Genomic DNA, 15,550 nt, shown 5'->3' with positions numbered 1-15,550 from the left:
TAAGAAGCTGACCCTTCCTGATTCTCCAGGCTTGTTTCTCATACTCTGTCACCCATGTAAACACTCCATTCTAAATAGTAATGCAGTCTTCTTCACTTTACAGCATAAGCTATTTGTAGTTTTTTAATAGTGATATTATACTGAAAATACATTTTTATATTATAGTTATAGCTAATAATTATTAGGCACTTCTATGTCCTTCTTAGTCGTATTTAATCCTCACACACTGGTAGTATTATTTTCCAGATAAAAATGTTAATTCTCAAGTTTCAAGATAAAGGAAGAATAGCATGAGAAGAATGCATGCTTTCAGTACAACCTAGAGTGATAATTTAACCTTGGCTAAAGTCTGATATATGGTCCTCAAATGATCTTTAAGTTAATGACTGTTGATGTCATATTGAATGCTTATAAAGCAACAGGACAGTGTGTGTGCTTGTTGAGATTCCTTAGCATGATGTATCATATCCATTTGATATCTATGCTGGGTCCTGAGTTTTATTTACCGGGGCTGGCTGCATAATGGGAATGTACTTATGTGATCAGTTCTCCATAAATGTCTTAACCTTTGAGACTCCATTCAGTTTCCAAAGGCAGAGATATCTTACATTATTCCTGTGTTCTCTGATAGAGAGAAAGTTGGTCTTGTGTGATTCTGGTAAGGAATGGAATCTGAAGACTTCATGTGATTTCTTTTGATACTGCCTAAAGAATTTTTCTCCCAGTTGCTTTTACTTTGTGTCCTTTGTTGTAACAAATCTTCTTCATGAAAATAATCCACTGTTGGATTCTGTGACTCCTGATAACTTTCTGAATGTGAGGGTAGTCAAAGCCTCTGATCCAGTGAAAGGCAATATGGTATTCAAACTGGGAGAGTTTGTCTCTAGAGTCAGAGCTCTGTTATGACCTGGGATCAGCATTCATAGTCATATTCTTGCCTTGTAAACTCCGTATTATCCCCCATGGTTTGTATAGATGTTATCTTCCCTAAGAAGATTTCTTGACTTCAAAAGCTGAATTAAAACCATTGAATAGTAACTTTTGCTTGCTCTTCCAGAGAACTTGTTCAATTGCTTAGTAATTTCATATTTACATTAAATGCAGCTCCACTGAAATCTTCAAATTGTCATAATTGACTGGTAAAGTTTACTAGGATGCTCTTAATAAACTAATAGATAAATGGGTGAATGGATTAATGGATAGATAGGTAGAGGATATCCTAGCCAGTGTTTTATTACAAATAAAAATGACTATTATAAAAAATCCCATTTTGTAAATAAATTTTACATAAAGTGAAACACAGATATCAAGTGTAAAATTTTATAAAATGCCTCAGTAATTTATAATATGCATCAGTAATTAAAGCTAATAAAACTTAAATTTTTAAAATTTGATGAGCTTTAAAAAATTTGACACCTTTGTAACCAACATCTTAGGATATAAAACATTTTTGATTGACCAGGAAAATCTCCTTATACTTAATTGCATTCAGTAAATATCCTTTTTTGGCAACTGATGGTCTGATTTTTATTACCATAGATTAGTTTCCCCTATTGTTGAATCTCATATAAATGAATCAGTTATAATGAAATTTCTGCTATATGGCTTACTTGGTTATAACTTATCTATTTTTAAAACTCTTATGAATATACATCAAATATGCATCCATTCTTGTGTTGATAAATATTTGAATTGTTTACAAATTTTGTATAGTTATGAATATAGCTATTATACATATTTTTATAAAATTCATTTTGTGTATGCACACTGTCATATCTATTGAGTAAATGACTAAGATTGAAATTGCTGGGTCAGAGTATATGCATATGTTTATAGGAAGTGGCCAATCCACAGCGACTGTGCCACTTTATAATGTAAATAGAATATATGAGTTCAAGATGTACCCTTAAACTCTGACTCCCTTGAGTCTCTTTTCTTCTTGAGTTGTATTTAAAAATTTTATTCTTAAGTACCAACACAAAGTCATTATATCTTTATGATGACTTTATATTTTTATCAGTAAGCAATACACCTCTTTATCTTTATTACTATTTTATATCATGAAACATTTTTTTTCTAATGTTAATTTAACCACTCAAGTTTTCTTATACAAATGTATTTATTTGTTGGGTCTTCATATTTAAAATGTATTTCTTGTAGGTACAACCTCTAGTTGCATATGTAACCAATCTGACAATCTCTTATTTTTGATCAATGCTCTTAATTAAATTTCAATTAAATGTAATTATTAATATAGCTTGTTTATGTCTACTATTTTACCATTTGTTTTCTATTTCTCCCATATAAGCTAGTGTTCCTCTATTCTTTCTTGCTTGCCTCCTTTTGGACTAATCTTTCTTTGTTATAATTTTTCTCTTTCTGTATTTTGGAATATGTACTGTATGTACTTGCACTTAGTTTTAATTACTTAGTAAATATTATGCATTCATATTTTTCATATTTTACCTAAGGTTTTACAGCTTCCTATAACAGAACAAAATATCCTTCTATTTGTATAATTCCTTTACCATCTCTATCTCTTGTGTTATTGTTGCCATATATTAGTTTTATATTTTCAAGCCATAGAATGTAATGTTACTGTTTGTTTTTTTTTTTTTGCCCACGCAACTCCTGCATGACAGGCGTTTTATTCATGTGCATGATCTCGTTGTAATGTTACTGTTTTTTTTACTTTCATTGAAAAGAATAAGAGAAACGATAGTCTTTTGTATTCACCTATGTACTTTACTGGAAGTACTCATTCTTTCCTATAAATTTGCTTATATTATATCATTTCCCTTCAGCCTGAGCAATGTCTTTTAGCGTCTGTGATAGAGCAAATGTTCTGTTAAGAATTCTTTTAAGGTTTATTTATTTGAGATTTCTTTATTTTGCCCTCATTTTAAAAGGGTATTTTTGCTGAATATAAAATTATAGATTTATTACTCTTCCACTGTCTTCTCCACCTTATTGTTTCTGTTGAGAATCTGTCATGAATACTGACATTACTTTGTATTATGATGCTCCTGTTTAAGATGTTCTCTTTTACTTTTCTTTTTAGCAATTTGAATATGATATATATAAATATAGTTCATCATGGATTCATCCTGCTTAAATTTGGTGGAACTTCTTGCACATGTAAAGGTAAGTTTTTTAAATGTATTTGGCACTTGGAGCATTTTTAAAATACAATTTATGTGTCCTAATGTTTTTCTCATATCCCTTTGGGACTCCAAATATAGACAATTTAATATGATACCATAATTCACTAAATTCTTGTTCATATATTTCTTCAATTTATCTCCTCCTTCAGATAGGATTATTTCTATTTCTGTGTCTTCAATTTCACTAACCCTTTATTTTTCAGAATTGAAACTGCATTTTTATTTTATATATTATATTTTAAATTCCAGAATTTTCATTTGTTTATTTTTTTGTGGTTTAAATTTCTCTGCAGTCATTGTCTACTATTTCAGAATATGAAGTAGATTCAAATATAAATTTCAAAATCTGTGTTGCTTTGGGTTCTATTTCCACTAATTAGTTTAACTTTTGATTATGAGTACCTGTCCATGTTTCTTCATGTGTCCAGTAATTCGATTCTGTGCTTGACATTATGCTGAATAAACTATTGAGATTCTAGATTGTGTCATCTTCACACTAATGAATGTTGAATTTTCCTCTCTAGTTAAATTACTGGTGCTCTTTATATTACTGTCAGGTTTTTAAAAATTATTTTTGTGGTGAATCTCTGTCAGTTTTGTCATTAGTTCTGAGAAACATCTTTTATACCAAGTTATGACTCTTATTCCAAAAGCTAGCACTTTCTGGAGTTGCAGCTAAATGCATAAGGTATTTACAAAGCCATGTTTGGGCTTCTCCAGTCTGGATGAATGAGAATTACAATAGCTCGTAGTTTTACAAGAAATTTTGTATCTCTATTCCAGACTCATTGCAACCACAGAATAGCCGAACTAGGCCTTTCAAACTCTGGTTTGCATTTATGAAGCCCAGTCCTTGGCCAAAGATCTATGGTAAATCTCCATGCAATATTTTGGAGGTTTTTACAAAGCTGCTTCTTCCTGTGGTACTATTTCTTACAACTCCTAAACACTTTAACACATCAAAACATTGCCTCCTCAGCTCATGGGATTATTGTTTCCTTTGTACTCAACCTTCCTATGATATAGTGGTTAAAATATTCCTCTTGAGAAAGCTGGTATGAGCATGGCTTGCTTTCTATGATCCTGCTCTTCCTATTTCCCAGTGCTTGAAATAGCCTTTTCATTTTTTCTCAAATGTTATATTTGTTGATAGTAGGAAGATAAGTCCTATACCAATTATTCCTTCATGCCTGGAAGCAGACTTCTCGTCATTAATTATGTTTCGAGTTAAATATATTGTTGAATGAGAGGATATTTTGTCCATAGTCCAGTGTTACATAAAGTAAGCATGGAAAAACTATGGCTTAGAAATGTAGATTTAACAGTGGTTCTGTAATGAGAGATACTCATAGAAGAGCCATAAATTGGGTCTTAAATTTATCTGTTGTGAAATTCACTGAGACAGGGCAGCAAAAGGAAACCAGGAAATAAACCAGATGCCATTGTTTAAAAGTTAGGTGGTTAGGTTAACTGATCCAGTGAATGGATCAATTCAGCAGACCAGATTCTTTTGTAAATATAGTGACAAATATGAAAATACTCTTAAAAACAGAGCTTAAATTTTACACATTAAAACATTGCAGTGCTTAGTACAAAAGACTTCTTTAGTTTACACAATGATTCATTGAGGTCTCAATACTCTGGTGAATTCCCAGTGTAATTGCCAAAAGCAGAATTATAATTTATTTCTTCCATGTGGATAAAAGAAAGCAGAGCAACAGATTTCTTTTTATTGTGTTTATCTCTTTCTCCAAGTGCACTGACCTTGTCCCAGAGTAACTCACATACAGGGTAATACTAACAAAGAAGAGGACACAGGATTATATCCAGGGCAACACGTGTAAGGTAGATAAGGTTCCTGAGTACCTTTTCCTTTCTGAGGAATCCCCACTCCAGGGCTCTTGCACAGACTTCTAACCTTTCATGTCAACCAGCAGAATAACGTATCCAGAAGATGGGGAATTCAATGGGTCAAAGCCATTCAATGTATTTGACTCAGCTCAAGAGAACTAGAGAGCATAGATTTTGGTCTTGGTTTTGCCTTTTTTTTTTTTAATATTTTTGTTTTGTTTCATTTTTGTATGGAATACAGACACTTGTATTAGCTTTATCTTTTTCTTTTCTTTCTTATGGTATATTTGGTTAAAAAGGGATAATTGGCTTTAATAAAGTAAATTTCCTTCAGATAATTTTCATTAGCAACAATAAAACAGTGAATGTGAAAGCTGTAAACATATTTCAGTGAACCATGTAAAACACCTTTTTTTTTTTTTTAAGATTTTAACCCATGGGTCAACAAATATCTGAATAAAATCAGTGACTGACTTAGAAAATATATAAATTAAAACATAATTCCTACAATATCTTTACCTTCTTTAGCACCAAGAAAAGTGAGAAATGTCCCTCTCCTATTCTTAATAGATTTATAGCGTAGTGAGGAACAGAAGCATATAATTATTAACATTATAAGTGCAATATCAAGGCAATCTGCCAATGCCAAAATACACTAAAAAGGGACACATTACCTAGTTTCTGGTGCCAGATTAGTGAAGGAAAATATTCTAGAAAGAGGTGATGACCTTCGTAAGTCTTAAATAATTAAAGTAAGCTACAGTTGTCCCTCAGTAACTGAGGGAGGAATTGGTTCCAGGACCCCCACAGATACCAAAATCTTGTCATGCCCAAGTCTCTTTTATAAAATGGTATTATAGTATTTGCATATAACCTGTGCACATCCCCCAGTATACTTTAAATCATCTGATTATTAGTTATAATACCTAATACAATACAAATGCTATCTAAATAGTGGTAAGTGCATTGTAAATGCTATGTAAATAGTTGCCAGTGCACAGCAAATGCAAGTTTTTCTTTTGAAACTTTCTGGAATTTTCTCTTTCAAATGTTTTTTAATCCATGGTTGGTTGAATCTACAGATTTAGAACCCACAGATTGACTATACAGGTAAGATGAGTGAGTGAATCCTTTTGGAAAAAGGACTAACATGAAAGATGGTAAAGGCACATCAAAAAAAATTTCTGTTGCTTTGTTTAGAGTGCAACGTGGAGGTAAGGCGAACAGAGAATAGACAGGTATTGAAAATATTAAGAATAATTCCCTAGGATATTTAAAGCATTAAAAATATTTGCAGTTAAGTATATTATACTGGGAGGTGAATTTGAGAAATATCCACCTGCTAGTAAGAAACACTTTAGAGTCAGGAGTTCCCTTTGTGGCTCAGTGGTTAACGAATCTGACTAGGAACCATGAGGTTGCGGGTTCTATCCCTGGCCTTGCTCAGTGGGTTAAGGATCCCACGTTGCCATGAGCTGTGGTGTGGATTGCAGACGCGGCTCGGATCCCGCGTTGCTATGGCTCTGGCATAGGCCGGCGGCTACAGCTCTGATTCGACCCCTAGCCTGGGAACCTCCATGTGCCGTGGCAGCAGCCCAAGAAATGGCAAAAAAACAAAAAAACAAAAAAACAAAAAAAAAAGGAAAAAAAGTAACACTTTAGAATCAAAAGATGATAAACCCTAAACTTGTGACAGGTTCAACATAGGGGCCCCATGATTACCATAAAGAAATACTTAGGAAGTAAAATCTGTAGAACTTGTTGACAGACTAAATGTGAGAGAAGTGAGAGCTAAAAGTCATGATGATTCCCAGGTTTCTAACTTGAGTGACTGAATTTTTGGAGATATGAAGAAATAACAGAAGGGCGATCAGATAGAAAGAGGACACTAAAAAGGGGCACATTACCTAGTTTTTGTGATTGAGTTTGACTTTGAGGTACCCAAGAGAAATCTATATAAGGGCTCAGTCAAGAAATCTAGGCTGCAGATTTAACGTATTGGAATAGTAAAACAAATCAAACTAAAACTAAACAAAAAAAAAAAAACTCTAAATTCACCATGGAAAGAAAAATATAGAATTTTATAAAAGGAGGCTCAAGGATGAACCTCTATAAGATTTTGGAGTTTAGAATAGAAAAGGAGGAGTTCCTGTTCTGGCTCAGCAGGTTACAAACCCAGCTAGTATCCATGGGGATGTGGGTTCAGTCCCTGGCCTCACTCAATGGGTTAAGGATCCTGCATTGCTGTGAGCAGTGGTGTGGTTTCTAGATGTAGCCTGGATCTCATGTGGCTGTGGCATAGGCTGACAGCTGTAGCTCCAATTTGACCCCTAGCCTGGGAACTTCCATATGCCACAAGGACAGCCCTAAAAAAACAAAACGAGAGAGAGAGAGAAAAGTAAATGTAGAAATGATGAAAACATAGTACTCTGAGAGAGAAGAAAGAGCAGGACAGTTAAATGGGAGGAATGATAACCTTTTCAACAAATGATGCCAGCACAATTAAATACCCACATGAGAGAATTAAATTGAACCCCTATCTCTTACCACATGCAAAACAGACTCCAAATGAATCAAAGCGAAAACAATAAAACTCCTAGAAGAATGGAGTTCCTGTTATGGCTCAGTGAGTTGAGAACCTGACTAATATACATGAGGATGCAGTTTAATCCCTGGCCTTGCTCATGGGGTTAAGGATCTGGACTTGCCACAAGCTGCAGCATAGGTCATAGATGCAGCTTGGATCTGGCACTGTTGTGGCTGTGGTGTATAGACCAGCAGCTGCAGCTCTGATTTGACCCCTAGCCTGGGAATTTCTAGGGGAATTCTATATGCCATAGATGGTGAGGCCCTAAATAAAAAACAACAACTTTTAGAAGAAAATACAGATGACTCTTTAAAAGCACAAGTAACAAAAGGGAAAAACATATTAATTGGACTTCTTAACAGATACCATCAAGAAAATGATGATCTCCATAGATTAGGAGAAAACATTTTCAGATCACATATCTAAGGATGATATCCAGGATGTATAACAAATTCTTAAAAAAAATCATGCAATTAAAATGGGAAAAAATTGAATAAGCGTATTTCCAAAAATTGTATATGAAAGGCCAACATATGCAGGAAAAGATGCTCAGTAAGATTAACTATCAGGTAAACACAAATCAAAGCCACAATGAAAGACCACTTTATAACCACTAGAATGGCTATAATAATAATAATAATAGTAGTAATAATAATAAATACTAAATAATACCAAGTGTTAGGATGCAGAGAAATTGACATTTTCATATGTTATAGTGGGTATAATAGTGCAGCTATTTTGGAAAGCAATTTGACAGTTTTTCAGAAAAATTAAACATAGCATTATCATATGACCAAGAAATTCCTCTCCTATGTATAGACCCAAGAGAACTGGAAACCCATGTTTACAAAGGAACCTCTATATGAATGTTCATAGCAGTATCATGAATAATAGGCAAAACATGAAAATTACCCTAATGCCCATCAATTGATGAATGGATAGACACAATGTGTTGATCTCTGTAATGGAGCATTATTCAACAATAAAAAAAAAAGAATTAAGTACTGATAAACACCACAACATAGACAAACTTTGAAACAATATTAAATCAGTCATGGAAGACCACATATAGTATGATTCAGTTTATATTAAATGCCAAGAATTAGACAAATCCATAAAGACATTAATTAGGTTGGTTCTTGCCAAGGTTTGGAGAAGAGAGAACTAAGGGAGTGGTGGTGACTACTGGTAGGTTCGGGGTTTATTTTAAGGGTAAAGAAGATGTTCTGGATTTAGTAATGATGATTTCATAACATGGTAAATGTATTAAAAAACACTGAATTATACACCCTTAAATGGTGTTTGGGTACCTGAATTGTCTCAATAAAACTGTTTTAAAAAATTGCTTCAATGTCTCCCAATTCTAGCATTTTATGGAGACTAGCCCTACAGTGAAACTACATGGGTTTTTTTTTAATGTCCTTTTTTTTTAATGTCCTTTATCCAGACTTGAGAATAGTTACTGCAGAAAACTTTTGCTGAGTTCTGTGATGTGACTTAGCATAGGGCAAGTGATTTCAGCTAAGTGAATCTCCTATCTGCACTGCTGAATTTTAACATTCATATACCAACTCTCTGAAGCCATAAGATCAATTCTGGATTTGAGATTTTCCTGTGATAGTGTGTACAGAATATCATGGGTGATGGAGACTTAGAGTCTTATAATTCCTTAAGAAGAAAAGTTTGCTGGGAGGCAGATCTATACTGGAATTCAGAATATGATACATCAATCCTCTAAATCTGCAGGAGCTTCCACAATCTCACTTAGGTTCACCATCCAAAATGTGTTTGCCTGATGTTCCTATGCCCTCCTAAAGTTAGATATCTTCTTTTTCTGCTTACAGAAAATCCGTAAAGGTCAACAACCTTGTGGTTTTGTTATTGGCATACAATACAGTGGCACAACATATCTAAAAGTTGTTTTTTATTTAGGGCCTCACCATACAACTCAAATAATCACTATCCAAAGTGAGCATGAAATCTATTGTAGATAATTATGGCAGGAACAGACTAAAATATGTATTTTTCTTTGGAGTTAGAGTTCTGTTATAAGAAAGTATTGTGCAGTTTGTTTGTTTTTTGTGACATACAAATCACAAGTGAGTTGATTTGTATATGTCTCGTTATATCTGTTGTGGATCTTTGTATGGCCCAAGAGGACAGTATGCAGTTTGCAAAAGTTATTACTCATCTATTTTATTGGCCTGGGGTTTAAAGCAATATCTGTTCTGTATGAGTGAATTAACGTTAATCCCATTAGAAATAAAAACAGATCAGCAAATTAGACAGTTAATCATTTAAACTTGTATCCTTTTTAAAATAAAACTTTATAACAAGTGTATTTTTCCCACAACTAACATCTTCAAAGATGACGCTAAAGGGGATATTTCATCTAAATTTTACTGTAAATGGCTTGTCCTTGAAACAACTGGAATATGAGGTAGACCATCTGGATAGGAATTTCTGGAGACTACCTGACTTTTGCCCTTTAGGATCTTAAGTACATGTCAATCTCTATTTGAACATCAACTTTGTATTAATCACTGGGTTAGTTATGCTAGTTATGATGTTCTGTAACAGTAGGGTTTGCTTAAGATTTAGAAGAACCCAGTTCTTTGTTGAAAAAAAAAAAATCCAGTCTTCGGTTTCCTCATCTCTGTAATAGGGATAATTTCTGTTTCTCTAGATTGGCTTTTGTAACAATCTAATGAAATAATGTGTAAAGTAGTGCTGCATAGATATTTCACCAGGATATTCTGCTGAACTATGAAAAAAAATATGTATACCATGTTGTAAAAGTCTTAGAATTGAACACCTCAGAAGATGAAGTTAGCTCTGTTTTCCAGAATCACTTTTGCAAAATGTATTTGGTTTGATTTCTATTATTTCATTTTTCTAATTAATTTCTCAAAATAAAGCTTACTAAATATCAGATGTCCCTTATAGAACATTTAGAAAACATAGAAAACACAATGAAAGATAAAATCTTCTACCTTCCAATATCACCACTCTGAGTTAATTACTGTTAGTATTTTGATGACTTTCTCAGTTGCATTTCCTCACCTGAAGAAAAGCAACCCTTTAGGTGAATGAAACTGGGCCATCATCTCCAACCTCACTGCCATTTGCTGGTAGAAACAGACAAATTGAAATTAGAGGAAGATTGGGAATCTTTAAAACACAGAAACATTAGACCTCTGAACTGGCCCTAAACCTCTTTATAAGTCCTCATCTGTGGACTAAGAAGCTTGCAATGGCAGTACCAGCTCAGGGTGCATTTCTGGACGCTGCTCACCCCTGCTGTCCTTCTATCTGCATCAGACAAATCATTGTACATGTCTAATTAGAATAATGTTTTAACACTATCTCTTGAGCAACATTTTCTCAAACAGTGTTTAATCAGGTGAGGGACACCTGCCTGTGACTCTAAGCTTCTGCGAGTCTTTCCCAGTTAATTCTGTCTCACCTCTTGCCTCTCAAGCCAGTTCAGTTAGTGGCAGATTAGCTTTCTCTCCTGTCCCCCGCCCTGCGCCCCCCTCCCCATCCTCTGGAGAAAGGGGGATAAAAGATCAGCCCCAGGCCGGTGTGCAGCCCGTTGACCTGGGCGCGCGGGGCCATCGCTGGGAACCCCCTCCCTTTCCCCGCGCCGCCTCCGGTGCAAGTGACAACGCGCCCTCCAGGCTCGGGAGCGGCGCTGAACAATCCCGGGTAGGGCTCGCCTCGCTGGTGACATCACTCCCGAAGATACTCCCCACTCTCAGCGCCTGCCTTCGCGAGGCGTCCGTCCGTTTGTCGGTTTCCTTCCGTCCGCTGCTGGAGAGGGCTCATTGCTGGCGGGGACAGAGCCGGGCACCGAGGAGCGACAGGACCTGGAGGAAGAGGGAGAGCTAAAGCAACGAGGAAAGGAGGACCCCGGCAGGCGACAAGCATGAAATTCAGTCCAGCGCACTACTTGCTGCCTCTCCTGCCGGCTCTGGTCCTCAGCACCAGGTGAGTCCAGGAGCGTGAGTGACCTGAGCTGAGGGGCGCTGCGGGTAGATTGGTCCCACCGTAGGTCACCTACGGGGGCCAAGGACAGATATTTAAGCTGTTTATATCTCCCGCCTAAGTTAGGGGGTCTCTCTGTAGTCCTCTCCCGTTTCAGAAGGACTCTGAAATCCTCTGGGAGAGGGGAGCCCTTTTCTAGTTATCCTAGTCCTTAAAGAAATCCTCAGTATTCCTCCCCAGTGAGGGGACCATGTACCTTTGCCTTCCAAAGACTTGTCTCCCTCAGGCAGTCCTACTATCAGAGATAAAATGTGTTAACAGACCAAAATAAAGAAAGGAAATTAGACAAGGAGAGTGTTGTCACCAGGCAGTGTCTTTACATCGGAGCTGCCTTAGTAACCAAAGAGTTTAGCTCTTCCCCTAAGTGTGTCTGATTTTAAGGTACAGAGAACCAAAAAACAAAACAAACAGAAAAAGATTAATCTTGGGAGATGATAAGCGTTGCACAAAAGTTCCTAGACTTGAGAAATGGTCTATTTTAACGTCTTGAGTAGGCTTAGAAGTGGGCATTTTTCTTTTCTCTGTCTAATGAACAGGTCTAATTAAAAAGCACACAAGGCGATTAAAAGTTAGAAAACACTCCTAGAGTGCTGATGCAAGGACCCAAGTCAGAAACAATTAAGTAGTGTACTCCATCACTGGCCATAGATGGGACTTTCAGCCCCAGCACAGAGGAGCTATTTTTAGTGGAGGTTTCAAATGCTGTGATTGAATAGAGTTTTGTGACTCCCCACTGTTGATCAAGTCCCAAAGTTGGTGATGGGCTTGCATTCTTCTTCCTCAAGGGCAGCACAAAGGTGGACTGTTTCATTGCCCAGGACTGAGCCTTTATTCTACATGGCCTGAACATCATATTGGCAGCAACCTCTTTTCCTTGGCTACTATAAAATAAAATGACCCACACAGGATGAGGATCTTTTCAATTCTATGTGAATGGAAACATTATCTGATTGTGCATCTGATTGAAAATGAAGAGGGGAAATAGGATTATATCTAATTCTTAAATTGAGAAGTGTGAAGGAAACTCATTATCTGTGAAAAATCAGAGTAGCAAAATTCTTGATTCCATTCCTAATCAACATGCTCTCTTTTAGGCTCCTGTAACCAAACTTTCCTTTTAGCATGAGGACTATTTGATTAGTTTTTGCTTGCAAACAAGACCCAAATGACTTTGCTGGACTAAAATAGAATATGGGTTCTTTATTTTCTTTAAGGATTGCTTGTCACTGGACTTCACAAAATCAGGTGGTTTTAAAATCACTTTGTTTCCTGGTATTATAATAACTTGTTCCACTTACAGGGCCCATTTTAATATTTGTAGCTAACTCCAAACATCTCGGTATAAATCATGCATAACAGTCATTTTTTGAAGTGTTTTGGCATTTACTCTGAATGCTTGTGTTGTGGTTTAATAATTACTTATGGATTCTTCTGGAGAAAGGAAATCCTTAAAGTTTATGGGACTTAAGTAGATGTCTGCCAGCATATGCAGAAAATAATAAAATATTTAAACAATGGAAGCCCTGCCCACAATTATTTTAATACAGTGAATCGCTAGTGTTCCAAAAGTACATTTGCTTTTTTAAAATGCTGTAATTTAAGTGATTCAGAAAGCTCTATATTCTCTAGTTTCCTAAGTTTTAGTGTTGGTTATATAATACAAAAATGAAGAGCCATCATCTTTCCATTCATAAAAATGTTAATTTTTATTAGGATAAATTTGTAAAAAATAATCAACATGCTTTTCTCCAACCATAATTAAATTAGTCATTCCTAGTTTACTTTAGAAATGAAACTTCTGAAGTGTTGGTTACATGTGAAAACTGTGACAGGTGTTCTTTAAATTTTTTCTCTTGACAACTCACCAGAAAGAGCATGCTGCCCTTTAAAATGTGAAACTTCTCCTAATCAGTGACATGTCTTATTGTGATTACTCTATAACAATTTATTTTGCTGGTACCTAAAGTACCTCATGACAGTGAGAAAACTTGACAATTTTGTGCTATCTATATGTCATTTTGCAAAGAAGAGCCTAGGTTTCAGTGGATTCTAACAGAAGTTTATTTTCTTTGTATTATTTAAGGATTTTGTAGGCATTTGGTTAATATATGGGTTAGAGCCTAAAATGAACAAATTTGCAAGAAGAGTTGCATTAGTAGAGGTGAGCTTATTGTCCTGCTGAGAAAAACTGTGTAGCTGAGCCATGGCCACCTGTGACAGTGGGCTTTCTAGCCAAAAACTTCTGTTAACTTGGTTTCTTAATCAGTGGTCCTATTTGTGAAGCAAAAACCATTTCACATGCTTAAATTGTGTTGGATGCATTAGCAGAGGGTGGCAGTTGCTAGATTTTCCTATAGCCTTTGGGTGTTATCATGTTTTTGTTGTTGTTGTTAAGGTCTTTTCAAAGTGAGAAAAATAATGCAGATCTGAGATTCTTCATTGAAAAAAAAATGTATTTTCGTCAACATTTTTTTCTTTTGGGATCATTCTTTAATACTTTGCTATTATCTTTCTAGTAGGTATAAATTCAGTTCTTGTTTTAAAGTAAAACAAAACAAATGCTGCAATTAGAGAAAGATAGTTAATATAGCATAGTATTCTAACCACAAGGATGAAAACTCTGAAACAGTTTTGCCTTTTAAATATGAATTTTTGAATAGCTGTCAGTCTTCGATTGTTCCTCATCCCCACCTTTTCTGTAGGGGCTTTACATGTTGAAGCACAAACATTCCATAATTTTCACCATAGTGCACAATATTCATGCCCCACAATCAGGGTTGCTTTATTTGTCCTGAAAGAAAGCTAAATGTTCACCTTCAACAATAGCCTAGAACTGTTCCCGGTTTTACTAGTAAAGCCCATAGAGTTAAAGAGAGCTGTTTAATTTCCTGGCATATTGTTTCTCCTGTTTAGAAAGTACATACAAATTCAAAAAAATGAGTTAATGTTATGAATATTGTAGCTAATGCAGAAACCCATTTAACCTGTACACATGTAAATGCCGTCAAAGAAAGCAAACATATGTGTTGGTTTAATATCTTCAGAGTAGAATGACTTTACTTTTTAAATAACTTTGTTCTGTAAAAGCATTAAATTGCTATTCCAAAGCAGCTAGCAATTCACTTCAGAAAGATGTAGTATAGGTACTGAAAGGAATAGTAGGGTGAAAAAATCTTTAGAAGTTCTTGGTGAAAAGGGACCCATGGAGTGCTGGAGAAGGCTTGAACTTTAGTGTGCTGAACCTCTGTTCCTTTATGCTGTGAGTCTACTCTTGATAACTTTGGATTATTAAGTTTTAAGTGACTTAATGGGGAGAGAACATGGCAGGGAGGAGTGAAGGTCTACTGACTTTTGGTGGTTTTCCATCAAGCAAGAACTTTAAGCAGATGGTTGGTTAGAGTCCTCCCAATAGGAGTCATCTTAGAGGTCTGTCCTGGGCCCTCAGATGAGCAGTCACACCACATGATTACTTTGGGATCTATTTTTAGATGGTACTATATATTGAAGATGCCCCAGGCCTATTTGCCCTGTTCCTTAATCTAACCTCAGAATCAAGTTGATAAATAGGATAAAGGAAAGACAAGAGTCACAATAAGAACACAATAAGCACCCTAAATTTGATCTTTAAGTAAATAAATATGATGTTGGAAGGAGTTTTACTTTAATTTTCCAAACGGATCCAAGGTGATATGTGTCCCCCCCGCCACAGGCCCTGGGCACTTTTACATGACCCTGCACACATTTCTTTTTAAGAACTGCACCATTCTATGTAATTGAATTAGAGAAATGTCTACATGATAGTAACAGAAAAAATTTTAAATTCCAGTTCTGGGCTTTAGTTGTCTATTTCCATTGGCTGTGTTTAAAATGACTGATTCGTGGAGTATCTTTGTGTTAAATT

General features: G+C 35.5%; 1 protein-coding gene across 5 annotated transcripts in view; it reads left to right on the top strand.

Annotated features, from left to right (window-relative positions):
- The first annotated feature begins 11,355 nt into the window (after window positions 1-11,355).
- Window positions 11,356-15,550, top strand: part of LUZP2 (leucine zipper protein 2) — a 532,880-nt gene continuing 528,685 nt past the window's right edge. For all 5 annotated transcript variants that reach the window (XM_085011621.1, XM_085011620.1, XM_085011622.1 and 2 more), the window contains exon 1: window positions 11,356-11,592. Coding sequence is in view for 2 of the 5 variants with exons in the window: in XM_085011619.1 (XP_084867745.1) it covers window positions 11,531-11,592 (62 nt within the window). In the remaining 3 variants the exon portion in view is untranslated. The remainder of the gene's footprint in view (window positions 11,593-15,550) is intronic.

The sequence above is a fragment of the Sus scrofa genome, chromosome 2 (assembly GCF_054392235.1).
Source record: "Sus scrofa isolate SSC_HxYL_T2T_F1_AM1 chromosome 2, Sscrofa_HxYL_maternal_Yorkshire_Landrace_v2.0, whole genome shotgun sequence".
Classification (NCBI taxonomy): domain Eukaryota; kingdom Metazoa; phylum Chordata; class Mammalia; order Artiodactyla; family Suidae; genus Sus; species Sus scrofa.
Note: the sequence above shows the minus strand (reverse complement) of the source record. Positions and strands in the feature narration are given on the sequence as shown.